This window comes from Gambusia affinis, linkage group LG04 (assembly GCF_019740435.1).
Source record: "Gambusia affinis linkage group LG04, SWU_Gaff_1.0, whole genome shotgun sequence".
Lineage (NCBI taxonomy): Eukaryota > Metazoa > Chordata > Actinopteri > Cyprinodontiformes > Poeciliidae > Gambusia > Gambusia affinis.
Genome location: NC_057871.1, coordinates 11,441,464 through 11,465,353, shown reverse-complemented (window position 1 = coordinate 11,465,353; position 23,890 = coordinate 11,441,464). Strand labels below are relative to the sequence as shown.

The following is a 23,890-nucleotide window of genomic DNA, read 5'->3' as shown; positions in this document are numbered from 1 at the left end:
AATCATGATACTACTTTTAAAATGCTGATTAATTTAACAGGGATACAGAAGCCTATTTAATTTTATAGAACCCTAAGAAAACCCTATCATTCAATGTTTCCCAAGATGGAGAATCTATAAGGGCTGTAAAATATTTCATGATTACACTGGCGGCAGAGGCAAGCTTTTGTGGGTAACAAAAGTAAAAAGAAACAAACTTTGTCTTGTAATGGAACTTTTTATGATATTCTTGATAATTACTATTTAACAAGCGGGCAAAATCAAAACAACTTAATATATTTGCGTGAAAACATTAAACGCAAACAATAAATGTGTTTGCTATTAGATCCACAACACTTCTCTTTTCTATCTCTCTCTTGAAAAGATAGATTTTTAGGGACATAAAGGGGTGGATACTGCACTTGCAAATTCCCTAAAAAGAGTAAATGTTTCCTCAATTAACATATTTTTCATCATCAGTTATTAATCCAGATAACATTTTGATTGGCTGTATGTTTAAGAGGTATCCGTCGGAGCTTTGTAGTTGATTTCAGGTTTCCAGTTAAGCTTTGCCCCGCCGTTTTGTAACAAAAGCATAGAACCCAAAACTGCTACTGAGCTAAATGAGCATCTCTATTGTAGCAGTCTGAATGAACAGCAGCCATTTCTGTGTATACAGTAGTTTGCTTCTTCTTATTTGGTCTGTTGTTTGACTTCTATTGATATTGAAATTAGGCTTCTCCCTTCAGCATTAACTTCCACACTAAAGAGTGTGCGAGGTGTGGTGCATTTTCTAATCAGATTGAATTTTGAGTTTTCAACTGGCTGGTTGGTCAGATTGTGTATATAGAAATTAGTAGTATTAAACTAGAGCGTTCCCCTGATTCTCATTGCTGTGTGATGATTTTGTATTACATCTGTTTCCGGCAGTTAACGGGGAATGTAATAAAAACATTACAGAAGCGGAGTACACTGAATTTCTGATTACTTAATTAACATAATGGACCAAAGCAACATTCATAAAATGAAAAAACCTCTTAAGTATAAATTAGAAGATAGCATCTGTTAACTTCTTCTGTTTTGCTTTATTTTTGCCTGATTCCCTCAGTAAGAGCTGCACCAGAATATTCAGTGGTGTGACAAAGTGTTTCCTGATTCCATATTTTTATGCAGTTTTGTCACAGTTAGGTGTTAATTTCTCTGGATTTCTTCATGATGTGATGCTTTTGTGGATCTTTTGTGGATCAAATATGACCTTCGTTATCCAGGTCATATTTGAATGAGAACAAGTGTGGCAGTAAACAGGCTTTTCTGTGCCTAGGTACACTGAACTCACGTGTGTTAAATCACAGTGAAGTTATATTTTTGAGGATTTCTTTTTCTTCCTTAATAAACACCTTAATTTAAAAACTGCATTTTGTGTTTACTTGTGTCGTCTTTGACTAATATTTAAATTGGTTTGATGTTCTAAAACACTTTAAGTGTGACAAACATGCAAAAATAAAGAAAATGAGGAAGGGGGTAAACACTTTTTCACACCACTGTATGTGTATATTACTCTCCTGCTGTCTGTGTTTGTCTCCTCAGCCCAGGGCGCTCTCCATCCTGCTATGACAATGAAATTGTGATGATGAACCATGTCTACAAGGAACGCTTCCCCAAGGTCAGGCTCACACAAACCTTACCCAAACACACACACACTCATTCATTTAACACATGGCACAATGGTCAAGTCTTACCTGCAGATAAAACATCCCCTTTTTTTTAAAACAGGAATCAACAGGAATCAACTTCCAATTGGCAAGAATTGGAAGTTCTTGCCAATTATTTTAGCAAGAACTTCCAAGCAGCAGATACAATCTTAAAAACCTTTCAAGAAAACACATTTAAGATTTTTTTTTTTTTTGTCTTAGGGTTGGCATACAGTCACACTCATTCAGTAGGAAGTTGTGGGGTTGTAGTAGAATAGTAGATAAAATGCAGAATGACAGGTGGCTCAGAATAAACACCTTTTATCCATTTCAGGTGTTGAAGGATTGGTTAATTTGTTTACATTATAAGCTTGACTTTAGTTGACAATGAGCTAATTTGACCTCAAGATGAAAAGTAGTATACCATCTCACAGGCTGTGCTGATTTATTTCCAGTGCCACTGCACACAGGTGCTGCTGTTTATGTTGCCCACATGAGCCATTTATAACATTCAGCAACAAGCCGCCATTGCAGTGAGTTCTCTATCATCATTATCAGACAGCAGAAAGCGTGCAAGTGATTATTTTATAAAGCCCACACTGAAGTGATTATTTGTTTCAAAGCTAACCAAAAAAAGCCATTTTATAAAATCCTGCCTCCAACAGCTGAGGATGATATTGGGAAAATATAATGTCAGCAGTTGTGGGTTTTCTGTGTAAAACCATAGCTCTTTAGAAATAGATATTATTTAGCATTAAGGCCAAATTATTATGCAAATAATATTTCATTTGTGACATTTTACCAACTTGTGTCAAGTTCAGTTGATATTTATTGATTAGGACATAACTTCACCCAGTCTTACTCTGCTCAGCCAAATTTAAAGCTTGTATGTTTTGTATAAAAGGTACAAAACAATATACTAATAGGCGTTCTATCAATAATGAATCAATTAGCCCTGTGTGACCCATCTTTTTTTTTATTTTTTATTTTTGTCATTGCTTCTGCTTGTTTTCTGTTTATAAAACAAATTAATGATCGGCTGCAGCATTCTTTGGAAATTTGTATGCCCACTTTGTAGAAATGGATCATCATTTTCTTCCTTTCTTTTTTTAGGTGTGCATTTTATTGAATATCATTTTATTACTCTTGGTATCTAAGTAGATTTGAGTAATGATGGAAAGGAAGCATAAAAAGAGCCCGGTTTATGTAAATATTTAAATATATTTACTTCAAACTTTTAAATAATTTGATATTCATAATGACATACATTGTAGAAGCATGTACGACAGGATGCACGACTAGGGAAGCAGTTCCTAGGGAAGCAGTTTCTGAATCCTGTGCCAAACATTGTTGCCATTTTTATTGCAGCTGGATGAGACAGAATAATGCAGTGCATGTTTACATAGTGGGTTTAAGATTAAAGTTCTCCACACTTTTTTGTTTCTCACCCCAGAAGCTTCTTAAGTTTGTCGTCTGTAGAAAATTTTGCAGGTAATTATGTAAATCAGGAATGTTGAGGCAAAGAAGGTCTAAAACCTGCAATGTTGAAAGCTTTGAGCACTAAACACTGCTTTCAATAGTAATTGCTTACCTTAAATTTGACATTATTCAGGTTTGGGTCTTCAGACTGAGTTCCAAATACAATCAAGATTTTGGTCTAGTTCATCTCAGAATATTATTTGTCCTGTAAATGCCACTAGATTTCACAAAAGTGTCTCCTTTAAAGCTCACTCAAATGCTTACATTCTCATACCTTCACTGTTTATTTATAGAGAACCCTTGTGAATACTTACATTTAGCTGACCTCCACTAAAGTGCAGAGCACACTGCAAGAACAAAGAGAAGTATTGATATTTTGTGAGGACTTTTGTGAAAAGGGGATCCTAAGATGTTCAGTCAATCAAACTTCAAAAGCTTTTCACAGCTGAGGGAGCAGACAAGCACGAGACAGGCGTCCTGGTTTCTGTTTTCATCAGAGACTTGGACCTGACTTCAGTTCGTACTTCTAACGCAAGAGTACCTAGACTGACAGAGGAACAGACAACATTAATATAGTTTATATATAAAGTAGTCAAAATAAAAAGAAAGTTTTTTCAAATTGTTTGATCATATGCTGAAGGCGCTATGAAAACATTTTAATCTGAATCTGTACAAAAACGTAAAACATATTAAACACTGTCATAATTACTGAAAGGAAATTAAGTTACAATGTGTGTTTGTCTAAAAATGTAATTATATTCTTATTCAGTTGCTTGTAGAATCATATTTTTCAGCACAAAGATGGTTTCCTGCCTGATTTTAACTCTTGATTGTATCTAGAATTTTGACATAAATGTCTGCATTTCATGTAGGTTTGTGAGGTTTTGCTTATTCAAATGCATGCCATGCAACAAATGTCATGGAATATACTTTAATAGAAGACTCTTTTACTTCTAAAAATTGACAGAAGTGTCAAGGTTTTGTTGCGTTGTAGTCTAACTCATCACACATGTCCCCACTAAGGCCACAGCTCAGATGGAGGAGAGGTTGGCAGAGTTCATCCAGAACTACTCTCCAGAGAACGTGCTGCCCCTTGCCGACGGGGTCCTCAGTTTCATCCACCACCAGGTTGCCGAGATGTCCAGAGACTGCCTGACCAAATCACACGAGGGGCTGATCACAAGCGTTTACTTCCGAGAGCTGCAGGAGAATCTGGAGAAGCTGTTGCATGATGTGAGTTACGCATGAATCATAAAGATGGAGATAATTGTTGACTTTATATCTCACCTAATGTCATCCTGTCTTTCTTTGCCAGGCGTATGAGCGCTCAGAGAGTTCAGAGCTCACCTTTGTCACTGAGCTTGTCAAAAAGCTCTTCATCATCATTTCTCGTCCTGCCAGGCTGCTGGAGTGTTTGGCAAGTTGCTTCTGACCATATATATGTTCCTTTTATCAGTTTGGTTAATTGGTAAAGAAAAAAAAAGTGTTACAAATTTACTGGGATTTATTAATGCTAATAGGAAAAAAAGAATCATTAGTAATAATCATTGCTTCCTGTTATCTGCTGAAAGTGCTGCTCTTTTATTTCCTCGCAATAAACCCCTCAAGCAAAAAATAAACTGTTTAGTTTGAAATAGTTTCTTACATCTCTCTAAGAAATTTCAACCCTCAGTAAAACCACCATTTTAGATTTTCTGACAAATTCCAGCCACCTACCAGTTTCCCTAAGCATCTTTACACTCACTCTGTATACCAGTTTCTTATTAGATTTACATACATTAAATAGGCATAAAAAGCTTTTTTCTGTGTAAAAATACTAAATAGTTCATTAGCTTAACATTGTTACATGTTATCTGTAGCAGTTCATCAGTTGTATATTCATTTTGCATGTGTCGTTGCATTTGGAAGTGGATTTCAGTGTTTATTTGTTGCTTTTCATTAAATAGCAGTATTTTTATCTTATGATATGTTGGAAACATATAAATGTGTTGTATTATACAGTAGAGGTCAGGGTCTTGTTATCACCAAAGCTCTGCTGCCGCAGCATATATGCTTAATCCTCCAGGATATTTTTTTACTTATCTGCAAACTGTGAAGATATATGGAAATTGGAATATTCCTTCCTTCTGTACCTGGCTGTTCTCTCAGAATCAAATCTGCCCTGTTAGATGGAGCCGTGTCCTTGGCATGCTGATGCATATTTCGCCTAAAATTATCTAGGAACAACACTAGTTGTTGTGCACATATAAGGTCTAACCACACCTGCATATCTGCTCGCTGATTGATGGCCTCTACTGTTCATCAGCAAAGGGGCCTGGCTCCTAAACCCTCCGGCTCATCTTTCCGTTGTCAAGGCAACCGTCAGAAGAGGTCGATAGGGTCAGTCAGGATGTGGCGGGGACTTTAGATCCTCATGGCTTTAAGGTTGGAAAGGAGAATACTCGCACTGATAAAATGTTGTCCGTGGCTGTGGAGTTCATTTAGCATTCAGGTCAGATACAAAGTTTGATTTGTTGAAAATGTCACACAGTGAGTACGCTGCTAGCTGCCGGAATATTATCCCCCAGCAGAGGAAGTGATCAGGAAACCAGGTTAATTCCTTCTCCTCTGGACTAGAGGAGCAAAGATGAGAAAGCATGGACGGAAATGATCCAACCTGCCCTTGGCTTTCCTATCAAAATGTTTTCCCTGCAGCAAGAATGAAACTGAGTCCCTGTGATGGAGACCAGGGGCTCCATCCCTATTGATTGATATTTATTTACAGAAGAAATACTTTTTGTTTCATTTCTTTATTTCAGTTTGTTTGTTGTTGGGTTAATTGGGTCTTACCTATCTGGTGTGTCTCCTCAGAAGGGTGGAGCAGAAAGGGAGACAAGTGCTCCAGGTGCAGTTAAAAATCTCTTGGAGCGTACTATGTCGACTAAGAGGGGTAATGCTCCAAAGGTTATATTAAGTTTCATTTAATTTCTTGATTGACCTTAAGATTAGTTTGTTTCTAATTTGCATGCATGTAAATATTTATTTGTACCATTTATTTTGTGTTGGGTCTGTGTAAATTATTTCTTGTTTGTTTGTCACCCCTTCACCTGGTGTGGGTGGAATTGGCCAAAGGATAAAGCTGGTTTCTTTGTTTCGTAGTGTGGAACGGGTGTTGGTGTAATGGTGACCTGCAGCACCAAATAAATCTACTCAACTATATTTTGTTGCCTTGCCTCACCTCCTTTCAATGCAGTGCCTCCGTCGGCCGAAGTGACAGTCCCACAAAAATGTATTCCAGTTGAAAAGGGGAGGATTATGACAAGAAAAAGGGAGCAATTTACTGGAATGTTAATGTTAATCATGTTTTGTTATGTAGTGGACCAGTTATACTTCTACAACTCTAGTGCATTCTTTTAAATGAGCAAAATATTACTTGTATGATGTTCTTCTATCCTTCACCCTTATTTATTTTTTCGTTCTTTCAGTTCTTCCTACTGGCTCTTCCACGATATTTGAAACCTCTTCTAGAAATTTCTTCATTGCATTTATAGCTTTAGTTTCTTATACTTAAAAATTAATGTAAACAACTGGAAACTCTGGAAAACCTAAAAATATAAAGGGATTCTCTTAGGATTGGTTCTTCAAATAAATGCCCAATAAGTTTCTGTCTTTCTGTCATGAATACATTTGTGTACTTACTGTTTATATGGATTTTTCTTCAACATTTATCCATCCAATGACAGGAGTTCAATCCAGAAGAGTTTTACCATCTACTGGAGGCTGCAGAGGATCATGCCAAAGAGGGACAACTGATGAAAGCTGACATCCCCAGATATATCATCAGTCAACTGGGACTGACCCGAGATCCTTTAGAAGGTAAAAGAAAGAACAAATACTTTTTATCTTTTCCCACAACATTCTGCCTGAAGCATTGCACACATAAGTTTTTTCAGTTTGGAGACAGGCTTTAATAGTTTCAGTTTATTTCCTGAAGTTAAATCCAAGGATCACTACCACTCTTCTAGGTTCTGAGCTTCCTGTCCTGGAGATGAACAAATAATTCACCGTAAACACTTAAAATAGTTGGAAAGATGGAGGAAATGCACCATGAAGCTCAACCCACAGTAAAAGCATCTGAGGATAAAAAGCTCACTTGTTATCAGTGAGTGTACAGACCAAAATAAGAAAAGTGGTACATTTGCGGTGAGAAAAAGGCAGATTATCTGTTTTAGTGATTTCTGAAGGGAGCAGCTGTATTCTGTATCATTCTGAACTTTTGAGAGCCAGATTTTTCCATGGCTTAGATCTGGGAACTGAAATGATCATTTAATAAGTTTAATTTTGTATATTATAAAAAGTCTTGCATCAGTACTTTGCTGAAAGACAATCCAGTCACCAGATTATTAATTTGAGATCTCCTGATGTTTCAACTCTGATTAACTTTAAAAAGCTAATTATACATTAACAAAATGCTTCATTTAACTTAAAGAGGTTGTTAGGGGAAATAACTGAGTGTGCTAAAAATAATTACCTGAAATTATATTTATTCACCACTAAATAAATTTACTCATAATGGTTGTATTGAAAAAGTAAATTTGGAATGACAGTGTGGATAAGGATGCTTTGAATAGGACTGTCTGTTTTAACAGTAACATTTGCTGGGTAATAGTGTGTAAACGTTGCTCTCTTACATTTATGGTGAGTTAATTTGAGCCCTCTCACTAAAAGTTTTGTCCATTTCTGGTGAACTACTCCTTTTATAGTCCTTTAGGAGCTTTAATGGTTTAATGTGACAGAATAACTTACTAAGAAATAACCACATGGTTTTATTTCTGACTGAGTGAGATACTTTATTTTAGCTAATCTCTGTTAACAATGTGCCACTTGATATCTTATCCTGCACAGCCTTTTGCACCTACATTGTGATGCACGGGCATGCATGCACACCCACATAGCCGCTTGCACGTTCTTACTTTCACACTATTGTTTCTTTTCTTGGTTTCTTAGCGACGCATGACAAGTCCTTCAGTCTGAAACAGAAAACTCACTAATTATGTGATTCTCTCCTCTGTGACTTTTATCTACAATCAATTTATTAACTACAGCGAAGCGTTGTCGGGGCTTTGGAAACTAAATTCTCATTCAATTATTTCTCTGCCATGTCAAAACTGTGGCACAATCAGAGGATTTAACCAGCTGTCACATAGAAAATGCAGGAACGTTAACGGTTAGTTGGCAGTGCTGCCGAAGAGGAGGGAGAACAAAACAGGGAGGAAGGAGAGCTGAAGAAAGAAAATATAGCACTGCTTAAAAGGAGGACAGTTTGGTTGCCAAAACAAAGTGGGATGTATGTGCTTTTTTTATCATTATAACACCACTTTTGTTTGAAACAAACATGTTTCTCTACAGAAATTGTGAGCCTCGACAGCTACGACAGTGAGGGTCCACACACTCCAGAGACGGATGACTCAGCAGAGGTGAGGAACTAACAAACAAACATCCACCCAACGCTCCTGTTTCATATCAGCAGTCACACACGTTTCACATGAATGTCCCTACAGACTAGCATAAAAACTTGGACAGTCAGCTGTTGCAAAAGAAATTGCTTACGTTACTGTTTGAGTTGTGATTTTAAGTCATTGGCTGTTCCCAGGGAAAAGGCAAATCCATCAAGCCACCCTGTGAGGAAGACTTTCAGACCATCAAACTGATAAGCAATGGAGCTTACGGGTAAGTAAAGGGTTTGTACCTCATTGAATCCGCACAGGAAGGACACCACATCTGCTTAAGGTATACACAAGTTTTACACTCATGGAAAAGGCTGGTTTATAAAGGTATAAAAATGAGACCATTCATAAGCTTTTTTCCACCTCTAATGTGGCATTTAAAAATAAAGTAACAGAATAATTAAACTGTTGGAGGGTGACATAAAAATGTTAATGTAAAGGCTGCCATATGGCTGCTTCTGGTGACTCCCAAGTATTTCCTGTCCGATTTAGTTTAGTTTCGCGTTGAACTCTTTTCTATTGAAGTCAGTCATTTGGTGATATGAATGGGTGGCCATAGTTTTGCTTAGGTAAAATTGCCGTTTTTAAACCTAATATATGTTTTGAAATTGTGAAAAAACCAATTGTAGCTTGACTTATTGGAAGATTATAACACATTGTTCCACAAGATTTTTAGGTGAACACAACCAGTGCTAGATAGAAACTCATGCAACTACTTTAGTGTTTTTGTCTCTTGGCAGTCTTTGCTGACCTTTTTCTAGCTCCTCTTTGCTTCCCTGACATACATTATGCAGTGATTTTTTTTTGGTGCCCTTCTGCTGCTTTTATGCAATGGTTTCCTTTTATTTGTAACTTATGTACAAAGTGGTGTGTTTACATATCAGCAAATGTCAGGAAAAACCTACAGATGAACTTTTTTAAGGATTTCATTTTAATTGATGGCTGAATGTTGAAATTGAATCAAAAAGTGTTTTAACAAAGTAACAATCTAATGCACACATATGCAACCAGCTTATTGCAGTGTTTCTTTTGCATTAAACTTCTCTAAGTTTATTTTTTTCTTTGAATAAGATGTCTATAAATGTGGAAAATGATTTGTCACTTTACTACAGCAGAAACTAGAGGATTTAATATGGGTGTGTTCACTTTTTAGTTCCCCTCTAAAGCTAAACAAAATTGGGAATATTGTCATTACAGCATTTTTTAAAACAGGCTTTTAGAAAAAAGACCAAAAATATGTATAAATCAGTTTCATATTTTAAATATTGAAATTCAATCATCAATAATAGAACACCGAGGTTCTATTATTGATGATTGAACAAAAACCCAGCTATTCTAAGCTTCTCAGTCCTGCTGAGTTTGTTATATTTCACATTCTGTTTAGCCAGAATTAAGATCACTACGTTTTGATTGCTAAATATTTAATATATTTTAACAGCTAAAATGTCATAAGCCAATATTTCTCAAGCCAATAACAGAAACTGGTAAAAGATAAAAGGTTTTTTGGTATTCCAGCTCTTTCTGCTCCTAACTGTGTGGAGCTATGATATTTTACAGATAGAAATAATAGTGTCTTTATGAAACCTAACGTACTACTAAGTCTGTGGACTTGCATATTTTTAATTCAGTTTTGTCTGTCAGTGTCTGAGTGATATTTGAGACAAAACAGTTTTGGCATCGCATTTTTTATTTTTTTTATCTTGCCCTCCTTTGCTCTGTCAGTATTTAGAAGAGCAGGAAGTCAAAACCCATGGGATTTAGATTGGACACATTTTATTGGGTTCATGTTGGACAGCTGTTCGGGGAATGGCTTTTCCATTTATTTGAAAGTATGTTACGTAATTTTAAATGGATTCAGGAAATAATATACCCAAAGGGATTTAAAATAATGAATAACATATAATGTCATTTTTATCTTGACCTGCACAAGCTGCTGCATGATAAAAGCCGCCTCAGGTGGCTCAGGGAGCAAGAACAGTGCTGTCTCTGCAAAGCCTGCAGTAGACAGGAAATATATGTGTCATGGTTGAGGTAGGAAGGGATCCAAGTGCAGAGATATAGTATAGCTGGTAAAACAGAGTACTTTAGTAAAAAAAAAATTGCAGAAAAAAAAAGTGGAGAGACAGCAGATCAAAGAATGTAATGAACAAAAGAATCAAGCAACGAGCAATGAAAGACCAGGAGCTTAAATACTGAGGCAGGGATACAAATTGACAGATTAACCAGCACAACTGTAGGAACACTGAGGAGGAAGACTAATTAATATAAAGTGAGTTGAACTGTGTTCATTATTGTTGTTGAATAAGGGAAGACCTAATGCACAAAAATAAACAAGCAAATGATCAAAACCACAAAACAAAAGCAAAACACCCTAGTATCATGACAACATGCTACTATATGCTACTCCATCAAGAGAGATGTTCTGAACAGGAAAGTTGCTTGTGTTGTATATTCTAAGTTTAAAAACTATTTTCTTTCTCGCTCCTCTTGCCTTGTTCTCCACTCCTCTTTGCAGTGCTGTCTACCTGGTGCGGCACAGGGAGACACGTCAGCGATTTGCCATGAAGAAGATCAACAAGCAGAATCTGATACTAAGGAACCAGATCCAGCAAGCATTTGTGGAGAGGGACATCCTCACCTTCGCAGAGAACCCCTTTGTTGTGTCCATGTTCTGTTCCTTTGAAACGCGGCGCCATCTCTGCATTGTCATGGAGTACGTGGAAGGTAACTGGATCAGAACTGGGTTATGTCAGATACACAGGGTGTGTGTTCAGTTTGCAAAGCTTACGAAGCTTTACAAGTTTACTAAGCTTTTTAAATCTTAGTAAATTTGTAAATCTTCCTAAGCTTTGCAATCTTGGTTTACCTCTGAACTTCTGAACTCCCGTTTATCGAAGCCAAATGTTGTCAACTGAAACGGATCATTGATCTCCCTCACAAATCACTCCGGAAACTTCAAACAGTTCAGAATCAGCTGCCCGTATCATTACTATAACCCTCATTTTCTCACATCACCCTAGTTTTACAGCATCTTCACTGGCTTCTGGTCATGTCCAGAATCCAATTTAAAATACTGCTGAACACCTTCAAAGCCATCCATAACATCTCCCCTCCTTATCTGTCCGATCTCCTGCACATCACCACTCTTTCACGCTCCCTTTGCTCTTCCTCTTCTATCCACCCCACTGTTTCCTCTGACTGCCTCAGCACCATGGGAACTCTATCTCCAGATATTCTCAATATACTCTCTTCTTACGTTTAAATCACAACTCAAAGCACATTTATTCAAGTTGACTTTTTCATTGTAATCTCTTAATTTCTTGGGGGTTTTTTTCTTTCTTTTGTTTGTTGTTTTTTTTTCTTAGCTGTCTTGTAAGGCACTAACAAATAAAATGCTTACTATTATTATAAATGCTACATAGATTCAATTCTTTGGATTTGTGGATTGAGCCTAAACAGTTTTCTGTGACAAAATGATAAAAGTCACTCTTGTTTAAAAAAGCTGCCTGTTTTTTTCTCAGGAGGTGACTGTGCCACTTTGCTGAAGAACATTGGAGCTCTGCCTGTAGAGCTAGCAAGGATGTACTTTGCTGAAACCGTCTTGGCCTTGGAGTATCTGCATAATTATGGTATCGTTCACAGAGACCTGAAACCTGACAAGTGAGTTCTTTGTGCTACAGTAATGACTTTCTTTAAATTTGTGTTTCATGCCCATCATGTTTTACAGGTTACCCACCGGCTTTTAATAACCGGCTGAGAAATGAATTATAGTTCAATGTCAGTATTTACATATAAGTAATCATTGTGACTGATAAAAATGATCAAATATTCTTTTAACTCAGTTTGAGAATTTTAAAGACAACACTTTATTTTTTTGTTACTTATGGAAAAGCAGTAGCTAATGCCCAAAAGAAAAGTTAAAGGAGTGAACAGGGCAATACCCAAACATTTTAACATCTAAAATAAAAAAATAAAAAAAAAAAAACATTAAAGGCACAACAACAAGAAAGTTTATTTTCCATTTTTCAACAGCGTTAATGCCTTTTCCTTGTTTCCTTGCAGTCTATTGATCACTTCCATGGGGCACATAAAGCTGACAGACTTTGGTTTGTCAAAGATGGGTCTAATGAGCCTCACCACCAACCTGTATGAAGGACATATTGAGAAAGACGCTCGGGAATTCCTCGACAAACAGGTGCAGTCAGAAAAAGCCTTTATTTGAACATTTATTTAAAAGCTTCTCTCACACTGTTTCCTATCTTTCAACATATATTTTCTACATGTGTTTCACATGAGTCTAAAAATGAAGAAATTATGGCCATTTTGAGAAGCATCAACCCCTGCCTTATCTGTGAAGTTAATGTGTGTTCCTTATTAGGTTGTTAAAATTTCAAACTTGATACCAATCCTTAGAAAAATCCTTTATACTGATCACCGTTTTTCAAACCATGGCAGTGTTTTTGTTTTTTTTACAAATCAAAGGGTTCTTTGTAGATGAGAACAAAGTATGTTTAATTACAATGTACAATACAATTGCAACACTTTTGCCAAAAGTCAAGACAAAAAAATGAGCACCCAGCAAAACCTGAATGTGGTGAAAAATAATGAGAACATCTGGTGCCACAAGCACATTATTCCCAAAAAGTGACACTAGCACTATTATGTTGTAATTTCTTAAAATACTCAGCAAGTTGACGTAAAACAAACCACATCCAAGCCACACTAGGAATTGTGTTGAATTAAACTGATGGGAGTTAATGGGTCATTGTCACAATTTAGTATTACAATACTTCAATGGTTTTTATAAGCAGTATCTGAAATTACACATGTGCAAACAGTCACTCTGTCTACTATGGAAAGGTTTTCCAGGAGAAACCCAGTTTAAAGGAGCCCACACTTTGTATGTAATATAATCTTTATGTCATTGGAACTGAAATAAATTTTTTAAAGTATGTATTTTGTTGCTTCTGCTATGCTAAATAGCATAAATGCACTGCACCTTCAAATTATTTGTGCTATTTTGTGCATTTTTGTGTCTGTATCTTTAAAAAAGCTGTATAAAGTTATCCAGACAACATTTAACTTGGTAACCTTCAGATTATGTGAAGCTCGGTATGTTGTCTCTGTCAAGTTTACACTGTTTTCTGCCTGCATTATTTAGATTGTGCAAAAGATGAGACGTCCAGATGTTGCTTAGCAATTTAAAACATATTTTATCCCTTCCAGTCACTCATGCAAACTTGCCAAATCATCCTCCTAAAACCAATAAGTTCTTAAAACCTGCTACACAATTCCTCTTGTTGAGTTGCCGTTACTGAATCATTTATGCTCTATTTATTTATTTAGTCTGTAAATTAAACTGTAATCAGTCATTCAGGCTGCATGGATTCTACAGGCGCCTGTTAGTCTGCCAGTAATCATCTCATATTTGTGGCTAGCACAGACCACTAATTTGCTTTTTAAGTTTTTAATGGAGTCCCTTATTGGAGGGAAATGCCTCATTCAGTCGGCAGCAATGTCTGACTTTATAAGACGGTGGGCACAAGTAGAAGCACTTACACCCTCACACAAGAGCATGCATTTATTACTCGGCAACAGATAGTCTAAAATTGCACATTAATGAATAGCGTATGCTAAGTATGGTTTCAGAGCGTAACCATGAACATTTAAACACATCACTTAATATCACAGGACACCATGGCACCATTTTAATCTAATACAATTTCCTTATTTTCATGACATTGTCATCAAGTCCAAAAAAAAAATTCCTCAACATATTTCAGTAGACCAGCGTTTTTCGCCTAGTCAGACACTGTTGTGGTCGTGTATGGTTTTTCCACACACTGACGCCTCAGTTTACTAAATGTATAAATTGTTAAATCGCTAGTATGTCTTGTTTATTCAGACTTCAATTATCAAATCCAATAAACAACAACCCACAAGAGTCAATAGCAGAATGAGCTGTTTGGCATTGGCAGAGTGGTTTTGCCAAGCTTTTCCTGTGAACAACCCACACATTCAGCTCAGTTGCTAAATGCAACAATGCATCCTCCTTACAAACGTGGCACCATTTAAAGGGAAATAAACAGACTTTCCAATGATATGTTATTGCCCAGAAGTATTGGTGCAAAAAAGAAATAATCAACTAAATACAAATTTCATTAGTTTTCATGCTAGGTTTACATGGATAATAGAAGTATTTGTAGTGACAAATAGGAAAGCACAAACTGCTTTTCCCAGAGGTGACATTAGTTTTCTCCCATGACAAGATTCTGATTTTGTCTGCAGAACAGAGATGCATCTTTATTAAAAGCTGCTGGAATTGATTAAATTCCTATAAAAAGGAAAACAACAGGAAAACATTTTTATTTGTAAACGACAAGCTTCAAACTTTCTAGTTATTAATTAGGATTTTTTTTTTTTTTTTGTCATTTTTCTCTCCATTGTCTGATTTGAATGTTGCATTATTTTTCCAGCTTCAGCTAAAATTGTGAACCACTAGAGATGTTTTTCCTGCCATTTGTGGAACAAGGTGTTCATGGGTTAGATGCGCTACTATTATTCATGTTTCAGAATAATAATTCGCACTCCTGACAGTGGAACATCTCTTTTGAAATACAATGATTGACTTTTATCTGTTTGACTCCACTGTTAGACGAAGAAAACATTTCAAAGGCTTTGTTGATGTTAATGACATGGGAATAAAGGCATTTTAACAGTTTCAAAAAGAGAGAACTTCTGAGTTCTTTTGACATCAAGGTTTATGTTCATTTCAACAAAATGCAGTGTTATAAAAACCATGTTTGCCTCCTTAAATGTTTTTTCTTTATGCTTTATGTTTGTTTTCAATTTATGATATTGTTTCTTAAAGAAAAAAAGGCGTCCAAACCATAAAAATGTCTACGTAAATCTTTCCAGAGTGATCAATGTCAAAAAATATGTCTCGTCTCTTGCTTTATTGCCTTGGCTTTGGATCTGATGTGTTGTTTTTTTAGATCGTTTAGCTGATATTATGATTTTTTTTTAAGGGATTTCTTATCTTGCCAAAATAACACCCAAAAATATTGTTAAGACAGGAGTCACAAATGAAATTGCAATTTTTACCAAACCTATGATTTCCCATTGGGCCCACTTTTGTCTCTTAATAAGACAAATCATTACTTAGAAACTTTTTTTGTGTTGACTCGGGTTCTCTTCATCTGATATTCATATTTGTTTAATAATCTAAAACATTTAATTGTAACCAAAAGAAGAAATCTATTAGGTGTTAAGTTTGTTTTTTTTTTCTCACACTATAGAGCCTAATTTCAAACACTGGATCCAGCAAACCCTCTTGCACAAAAAATTTTGTTTATTGAATAAAAGACTTCCACAGACTGAGCTGGACAGAGTTTAATTCAGTTTAAACATTTGCTTATTGACTGATATGTCAACTTCTCGGACACCTTTTCTGTAAATAAATGAATACATTTTATTTTGACTCTCATCAGTCAAAATAAATAAAAATAAATTAAATATATCCCAGCATGTCATTAAGCCTTCATGTAGGAATTCCTCTTTTCAGTAGGTTCTCAGTATTTATCTGTGTCATTATGTTATAGCCTGGAAACTGTTAATTGAGGTCACACTGTTGTCTGTAAATCTTCTCTAACAACAAAACTCAGTGTTTGCCCCCTGGCAGAGATTTCAGCAAACCTACACAGCCTTCACTTGAGCTTGTTTGAAGTTTGGATGATCTAGCCTGGGCTTTAGAGCATTTCATAACATGCACAATAAGAGCTTACATTATTAAAAATCTTTCTATTACACTCTTGCTCTTTACAATCTCTCCATCACTTCCAGGTCTGTGGGACTCCTGAGTACATCGCTCCTGAGGTGATTCTCCGTCAAGGTTATGGGAAACCTGTGGATTGGTGGGCCATGGGCATCATCCTCTATGAGTTCTTGGTGGGATGTGTACCTTTCTTTGGAGACACTCCTGAAGAGCTGTTTGGACAGGTCATCACTGGTGAGAAACCCAAATTAATTTGGTCTTCAAGTGATTGATCAGGCTATCATTTTTAACCTTTGCTCTGTGTTTTCCATCTGTTGTAGATGACATAGTTTGGCCAGATGGTGATGATGCCTTGCCTGCAGACGCTCAGGGCCTCATTTCTGCTCTGTTACAGACCAACCCTCTTTTAAGGCTGGGCACAGGTACAGCTTTATGTATTTACTGTAACATTGTGTCTGTATTTAGAGCCAAGTTACTAATTATATAGAATTATTATTGATCCTGTATCAATATATTGGGAAGTTTTTTTCTCTTTTTTTTGTTCTTTCATTGCATTAATTCTGATTTTGTGTTGAATAAAAAATATGAGCATTATGCATCTTTGATTTTTTTTAGAACACATAAAACCTAAATCTCTTAGTTTGGACAAATGTAACTTAAACTTAGCAAAAGAAAAGCTGTTTGTAGGTGAAGCAGATGTCATTCACAGCCAATAGTCGTATACATTTTCAAGAAAAAAAGTATTTTTTAAAGAGTATGAGAAAATGTTTAATTTCATTTAAGCATTTTTAAAACTTGTATGGGTTTAAAAGGAAAACTTAGTGTAAATAAATGTTTAAATATAGAGTTTATGTTGTATACTGATAGCAAATCAGAATTTTTGAAAAATTGAATATTAGACTTCATTGGTTTATTTCTAGATTGCTGACGGCAATACTTTCAGCTGCCTTTTAGTTTAGATTATTTTATTTATAAATCTAACACTGTTGTTGCAACAGATACTCCTATTAAAGTAAGACTGATGTTAATTGGGATTACTGCCTGAGAACACTGTAATTGCCAAAGGGCAATCACTTTAAATTAATCCCTAGCAACTTCTTACTCTTATTATGTTTTTAAATGATCAGAAAACCAGATAGCATAGGATACACTAAACATAAAAATTAACAAATCTAAATATTTTTGCCCATTACTTTAAATCACTGGAAGACAGACATTTGTTGCCTCTGTTTCTGCCACCAGGTGGAGCATTTGAAGTTAAGCAGCACGCTTTTTTTTCTGCGCTGGACTGGAACAGTTTGTTGAGACAGAAAGCAGAGTTTGTCCCCCACCTGGAGTCTGAGGAAGACACTAGCTACTTTGATAGTATGTGCACTTCCTGTCTCTGAATTAATATGCCTAAAAATAAGAGTAAATGCATTTCTGACAAGTTTAGGTTATAATCTGACACCATTAAAGTCACAGCTCCCCTGTCTCTCATTTTCCTGTTTTCCAGCCCGTTCAGATCGTTACCACCACATCAACACGTACGATGAGGATGACACCAATGATGATGAACCTGTGGAGATCAGACAGTTCTCCTCTTGTTCTCCTCGCTTCAGTAAGGTACATCTCTTCCTTTTTCTTACCCTTTGTTGTGTTTCTATCTACGCTTTCATCTTCCCCTCATACTTTCTTTGCACTTGAGATTACATGACAGGGGTTGATGAGGAAGGAGAAAAATGTGGGTCAGACTGCACCAAGAGGCTCTACAAGAGCCTGGTTTCATACCTCTTGTTAATGAGGTCTGTGTCAATTTTCTAACAGCCACACTATGTATGTTGCTTTCACCAATCTCCAATTTCTACTGAAGGTCAAAAAGTTTATGCACTTTTTAAATGTATTTACAAGGTATTCATGCTCCTTTTTTGTATTTTGTCATGTTGCACCCCACAAACTGTAGTGTATTTTAGATGGGGTTTTTTTGTGATAAACTAACAAAAAGCAATATATAATTGTATACCCTCGTGTAATTTTAGTGCAATGCTCAGGAAGAGTGTAGCAAATGTCATGATCAGACAGTGGGGAACTGTCGGAGGTTGTCCCGTCAGACCGTCAGTTCCCAAAACCACATTTAAAAAATTACTCGTAAATTTTGTGCTGGTTCATCATAAGTGACCAACCCAATACAAATCAAAACACAAAGTGAAAGTAATATTGATCATGACATAATCAAGACCAAGGAACACCGTAGACAGATACAGTTGTGAAGAAATTATAAGCAATGTTAGATCATAAGATTTGAATATCTCATGAACATTTCAATTTATTCTCTGAAACAGGAAAGGATGCAACACAACTGTAAACAAACCAAAATATCAACTACTTAAACTTGGTAGGTTTGTAGTCGTTTACAGATAATAGGCTGAAGGTTTCCTAACAAACTACTGAGGCCTTCGTTCCACACAGATGGGTTCTATTTACTTATTTGGCATCGTGTGAAGGAAATTGATTACACTGGATTTTATTTACAAATATAGACTCACCATTTTTTTTATTGCAAAATATTTTAGAAAATGTTAGCAACCGTGAATACTTTTGCTCCCTTTACAGCTACACACTACTTTGTGGTAGTCTGTCACATAAAGCCCAGAGAAAACACATTGAGGTTTGTGGTTAAAATACAACAAAACTGGAACAAATGTATTTATAAAGTACTTCATGTGACTGTTAACATTGTTGTTTTTCCTTCTGAGAAGACAGCTGGGTCTTCAGCCATTGCTTGTTTCCATGGTACACTCCTGCAGTTCCTCTCATTGTCCTCCCCCACAAACTGTTACTCTGCACATAATGAGAGCCTTACAAGCCATGACAAATAAAAAATGTGACCAAGATTAAACCCCAAGTCAAAATTGGTACTCTAATTATTTGCCACAATTACATAGTGTAATCAGCTTTACAACCTGGTGTGAAAGAAAACAGAATCACTGCTTGATGTATTCCACATAAACCTCTAATTACTAATCTTGGTCTAACAGATGACAGGGGCAGTGAAACTCCTGGCAGAAATTTAGGCATTTGGCTTTATGCTGCTTGTAGCTAAAGGGTATGTCTGTTCATCAGTTGGTTAAAATATTTGAGTCACATTCTGTCTTTTACCGAAGTTTTCTAAACAACCTCAAAAGTCTTGGTAAAACTGTCTCACTGTGTTTATTAAAGGATCAAGATGCAGTTTGGATGGTAGGAACAAGCAGTTATTCATATTAAAAGAAAAAAACACAATGCAGAACTGATTTCATTAACCTAACTGTTGAGAGTGAAAATGTACAGATTATGTATTATTTACTTTAATACAGAAGGAAAGGGGAAACAACTGGGAAGCAGGGAGCAAATATTGGAAGCAAAGCAAATAGGAAGACAGAGATAAGGATAGACCTTGAAATGACTTGTCAGTTTACAGCCTCTCAAAAATATTTATTCCCACATAGATTGTGTCACGTTGCAGCCACAAACTACAATATTTTTTCATTGATCATAACTGATAGGCTAGTACAAAGTAGTGCCTAATTTTGGAGTGGAGGGGAAATGAAATGGGAATGAAAAGTCAAAACATTTCTTTGCAATTACAGCTGTAAGTCTTCTGGACTTACAGCTGCCTACCATGAACTGCTAAGCAAGTCCATACACCATTGTGTTGCCAGAGTCATATCTGCTTTCAGAATGATGTACAATGTTAGATTTATGCCACACAAAGCTGTGTGCATGAGCCAAAAAGTTAAAACAAAAAAAATTGCTCATCTTCTTTCACATATTTACTGTCTGCTGCATGGCATGCAACAAACTGCAAACAATGCTTGTTATAGTTTTCCTTAAGCAATAGCTGTCATGGATAACAAGGTGGATTATTTACGGTTTTATATCAGGATTGTCTGAATATTCTTCCTCTGTAATAAAACCTTCCACTATTACTCATAATACAACACAAGTGCTGACAGTTATGTTTAACATGCAGCCATATTTCTCTGCAACATTTATATAGCCTGACAGTTAACATAATCACTACACAGAAAAACTGTATGGATCTTTGTTACCACTCAGCAGTTACATTATTAATTTAAAACACCCAATCTTAGGATTTACGAGTCGTTTGTCTTTTCGCAGGTGTACAGCAGCATGGAGCATCTTTCCCAGCTGGAGCAGAAAGCTACCACCTCTGTGTCCCGTCGAGAACACAGGAGCCCACGAGAGGACAAGGTGGCAAAAAGAGAGAGCCTGGGAAGCTTCGGCATGAGGGAGAAGAGCTGGAGGACTGGATCTCCTGAGATGTGAGTTGCTGTCAACTTTCTGTGAGGTTTTTTCTTGTAAATGCATCTTAATTCTTCCAAGAAAGCACGTCTCTATTTACTCTTAATACATCAAAGATTTTGTTGCTGATTTCCATTTCTGAAAAGCTCTTTTATGGAGATATCCATTTTAGCCAATTCCCATTTACCTTTAAGAGTCAATAATAGCTTGAACAGACTTTCTGCTCGCCTCAAAATGTAATTGTCTTAATATTAAAATGTTCATTGTAAAGTAAAAAAAAAAGATTTTTTTCTCGAATACCACCACAGATTATGTAGCTATCTGTTTCTGCATCACTGGGAATCTATAAATACAGTAAAAGAAGAAGCAAGGTCAATCCCTGTGTGGAAGAGAAGTTGGGGTTACGCAGATCGGCAATTTAACAGGGCCACACTGTCCTCACTTCCCTTTTCTCTCTACTCTTCTTCCTGCCCACCTGCTGTTGAACAAAGACCTGTAGTGCCACAAAAACCGTTAAAAAATCCTTTAATGCAGATGATCAAATGTTTTTATGCTAAAACAAGGATATCTATAGTTATTGTTTTATGTCATGACACTTATGGTTGTGCAGGAAGCGGCTGTCTTGTTCTGAGTCTCTTTACATGGAAGGAGACGCGAGCCCTCCTCTTGGTGCCAGGCGACGCTTCTCAGCTTTGATGGACACCCATCGCTTTGCCTCACCCTTCGAAGGAGAGTCAGACTCCCTGACCCGTCAGAACCTCATGAAATTCCGAGGAACGTCGCTGGATGGTACCACTGTCCCTTCACCAAGCCTCCTGGAACACAGGCCCATTGTGAGGGAGATAAATGGAGCAGGTTTGTTGGCAAAACTTAGAAAGCACGAAGTCTGTAATGCCTGATTTGATGCAGAGAATCAAACCAGTGGGACTATTTCTAATTTCAGCTGAAATTATCCTGTAATGTTCAAACCATTTGGATTTCTTGCAGACAAATCATCTAGACTTGGAGAGAGCACCAGTGTAAGTTCAGCCATGATGACATTATCCCCCGGTCCTGCGGTACCCAGTCGGGATGTGATCACTCCTCTGTATGACCCTCTGGGGCCCAGAGCCACAAATGACCTGGTCCTCCGCCGGGCACGCCACCACCATTTATCTGGCGATGGAGAAAAACGGAACTCCAGACAAGGAAACAAAGTTATCAAGTCAGCGTCTGCCACAGCTCTGTCTGTTATCATCCCATCAGGTGAGAGGCTGAAGGTCCTAAAGCACTTTTACTCTCTGAAATGCCTGAAGTCTATTTTCTCTGACCTTACGTCCTCCTTGCCTGCAGTGGAGCAACACGGTGGCTTCTCTCCACTGGCCAGCCCCATGTCACCTCACTCTTTCTCCTCCAATCCCTCGTCACGTGACTCCTCACCCAGCAGAGACTTCTTTCCTGCAGTCAGTGTTCTGCGCTCCCCGATCACAATCCATCGCTCTGGAAAGAAATACGGCTTTACCCTAAGGGCTATCAGGGTCTACATTGGAGACAGTGACATCTACAGTGTGCATCACATGGTTTGGGTAAGAAAAATGTGGAAATGACATGAGTCATAGTTTTGTGGCATTTACTCTACTGGAGTTGAAAATTTACTAGCTTAAACTCCTTTATTACTTTGACTGTTGAATGTGCAAATGGAAATGAATGGTCTCATATAACAGATTAATAGCTGAAAAAATAAAATAAAAGTTGAGGAAAACTAGTGTATCTTTTGACCTGCATCTTTATATATCAGGCAGATTTGTTGGCACCCCTGTTAAAATTGTATATCCAGGGGTTTCAATTAGTGTGTTCCCACAATGACGTGGATATACATCACCTTAACAGAAACCATCTGGAACATTTTAAAATGTTCCAAAAATGTAATGGTGCTACAAAGATTTTTTTTTTCCTATGTGAATCATGACTGGAGTTTTTTTTTTTTTTTCTGAATGCAATTTTGTATATTTTTTGTGCATTGGCAGCATGTTGAAGATGGAGGCCCCGCTCAGGAAGCCGGTCTTTGTGCAGGTGACCTAATAACTCATGTCAATGGTGAGCCGGTCCACGGTTTGGTCCACACAGAAGTGGTAGAGCTCATCCTCAAGGTCGGCATCAGTTACATTTCATCTTATTTATGAATAACATGCTATGCTTGCAACTTTTTAATGACAAAGCATGGCTACTTTCAAACATGTCAGCATTGAATCATTGTAAGCTTTCACGGCAGAACTAATTTAATTGCTCTGTGCAGAGTGGGAATAAGGTGACGGTGACAACCACGCCTTTTGAGAACACCTCCATTAAAGTGGGCCCCGCCCGCAAAGCCAGCTACAAGTGTAAGATGGCTCGACGAAACAAGAGGACAGCTGGGAAGGAAAGCCAGGACAGGTAGGATCTACAGGTGTCATGAAGCTAACATTTAAAACTCACCACTTTAAATAAGTTGCTAATTCCTTTGCTGCTGAACAGAGGAGTAATGAAGGAATGGTAAGCTGCTTCACCATGAAGGTTTTGGTGTCATATTCCAGTTATGTTTTGATAGAGTACTTTGACATTACATGCCTTTCTTCAAAATTTTGGATAGTTTACAGTCAACATTTTCAGCAGTTTGCTATGAGTTTGACAGTTTTAGCATTAAATTTCCTGAACTAAAACTTGCCAGATGCTTAACAACATTTGTAATATACAGTCCTGCTTCTTTAAATCTTGTATCTTGGCCACATGAGTTAAAGGTAGATCAAATTCAGTTTTTCTGCATTTTTAGTGTATGAGTGTTGATTACCTACTTTCTTTATTTAGTTAACCAGGATTTACCTTGTTTGAGTTTTCCTCTTTATATTAGCTGTGTAAGGGAATGGTGTGTAAGAGTCACTTTCATACCAGTTAGTATGAGTATGTCTTCATTTATGATCAACCTGTTAATTTTGTACACTTCAATTCTCTGTCAAACCTGCAGCAAGAAGCGCAACTCCTTGTTTCGTAAGATCACAAAGCAGTCCAATCTCCTCCACACCAGCCGCAGTCTGTCCTCTCTGAATCGCTCATTATCCTCCAGTGAAAGTCTTCCTGGCTCCCCAACTCACAGCCTCTCTGCCCGGTCCCCAACTCAGGTCCACCGCTCAACCCCGGAGCCCTCCTACCTTGGTATGTTGCCATGTTTAGATAGCTATCCA

The 23,890-nt window shown here is 37.0% G+C and overlaps 1 protein-coding gene and 1 long non-coding RNA gene across 5 annotated transcripts in view; one reads left to right on the top strand and one right to left on the bottom strand.

Annotated features, from left to right (window-relative positions):
- mast1a (microtubule associated serine/threonine kinase 1a) overlaps window positions 1-23,890 on the top strand; it is a 67,902-nt gene that overhangs the window by 39,058 nt on the left and 4,954 nt on the right. For 3 of the 4 annotated variants that reach the window (XM_044114658.1, XM_044114657.1, XM_044114659.1), the window contains 20 exons: window positions 1,567-1,642; window positions 4,173-4,382; window positions 4,465-4,566; window positions 6,872-7,004; window positions 8,538-8,605; window positions 8,782-8,858; window positions 11,151-11,359; window positions 12,157-12,295; window positions 12,698-12,830; window positions 16,478-16,643; window positions 16,730-16,831; window positions 17,652-17,774; window positions 17,905-18,014; window positions 20,550-20,713; window positions 21,304-21,548; window positions 21,681-21,938; window positions 22,026-22,258; window positions 22,700-22,822; window positions 22,969-23,105; window positions 23,674-23,861. In XM_044114658.1, coding sequence (XP_043970593.1) covers window positions 1,567-1,642; window positions 4,173-4,382; window positions 4,465-4,566; window positions 6,872-7,004; window positions 8,538-8,605; window positions 8,782-8,858; window positions 11,151-11,359; window positions 12,157-12,295; window positions 12,698-12,830; window positions 16,478-16,643; window positions 16,730-16,831; window positions 17,652-17,774; window positions 17,905-18,014; window positions 20,550-20,713; window positions 21,304-21,548; window positions 21,681-21,938; window positions 22,026-22,258; window positions 22,700-22,822; window positions 22,969-23,105; window positions 23,674-23,861 — 2,996 coding nt within the window. Of the gene's footprint in view, window positions 1-1,566; window positions 1,643-4,172; window positions 4,383-4,464; window positions 4,567-5,494; window positions 5,574-6,871; window positions 7,005-8,537; window positions 8,606-8,781; window positions 8,859-11,150; window positions 11,360-12,156; window positions 12,296-12,697; window positions 12,831-16,477; window positions 16,644-16,729; window positions 16,832-17,651; window positions 17,775-17,904; window positions 18,015-20,549; window positions 20,714-21,303; window positions 21,549-21,680; window positions 21,939-22,025; window positions 22,259-22,699; window positions 22,823-22,968; window positions 23,106-23,673; window positions 23,862-23,890 lie in introns of those variants that run through there. The other variant, XM_044114660.1, reaches the window with a different exon arrangement.
- On the bottom strand, window positions 4,282-5,483 carry LOC122829808. The gene is made up of 3 exons (XR_006370433.1): window positions 5,412-5,483; window positions 4,437-4,595; window positions 4,282-4,370 (listed from the first exon to the last, which is right to left on the bottom strand). It is a non-coding gene; the product is annotated as an uncharacterized LOC122829808 (long non-coding RNA).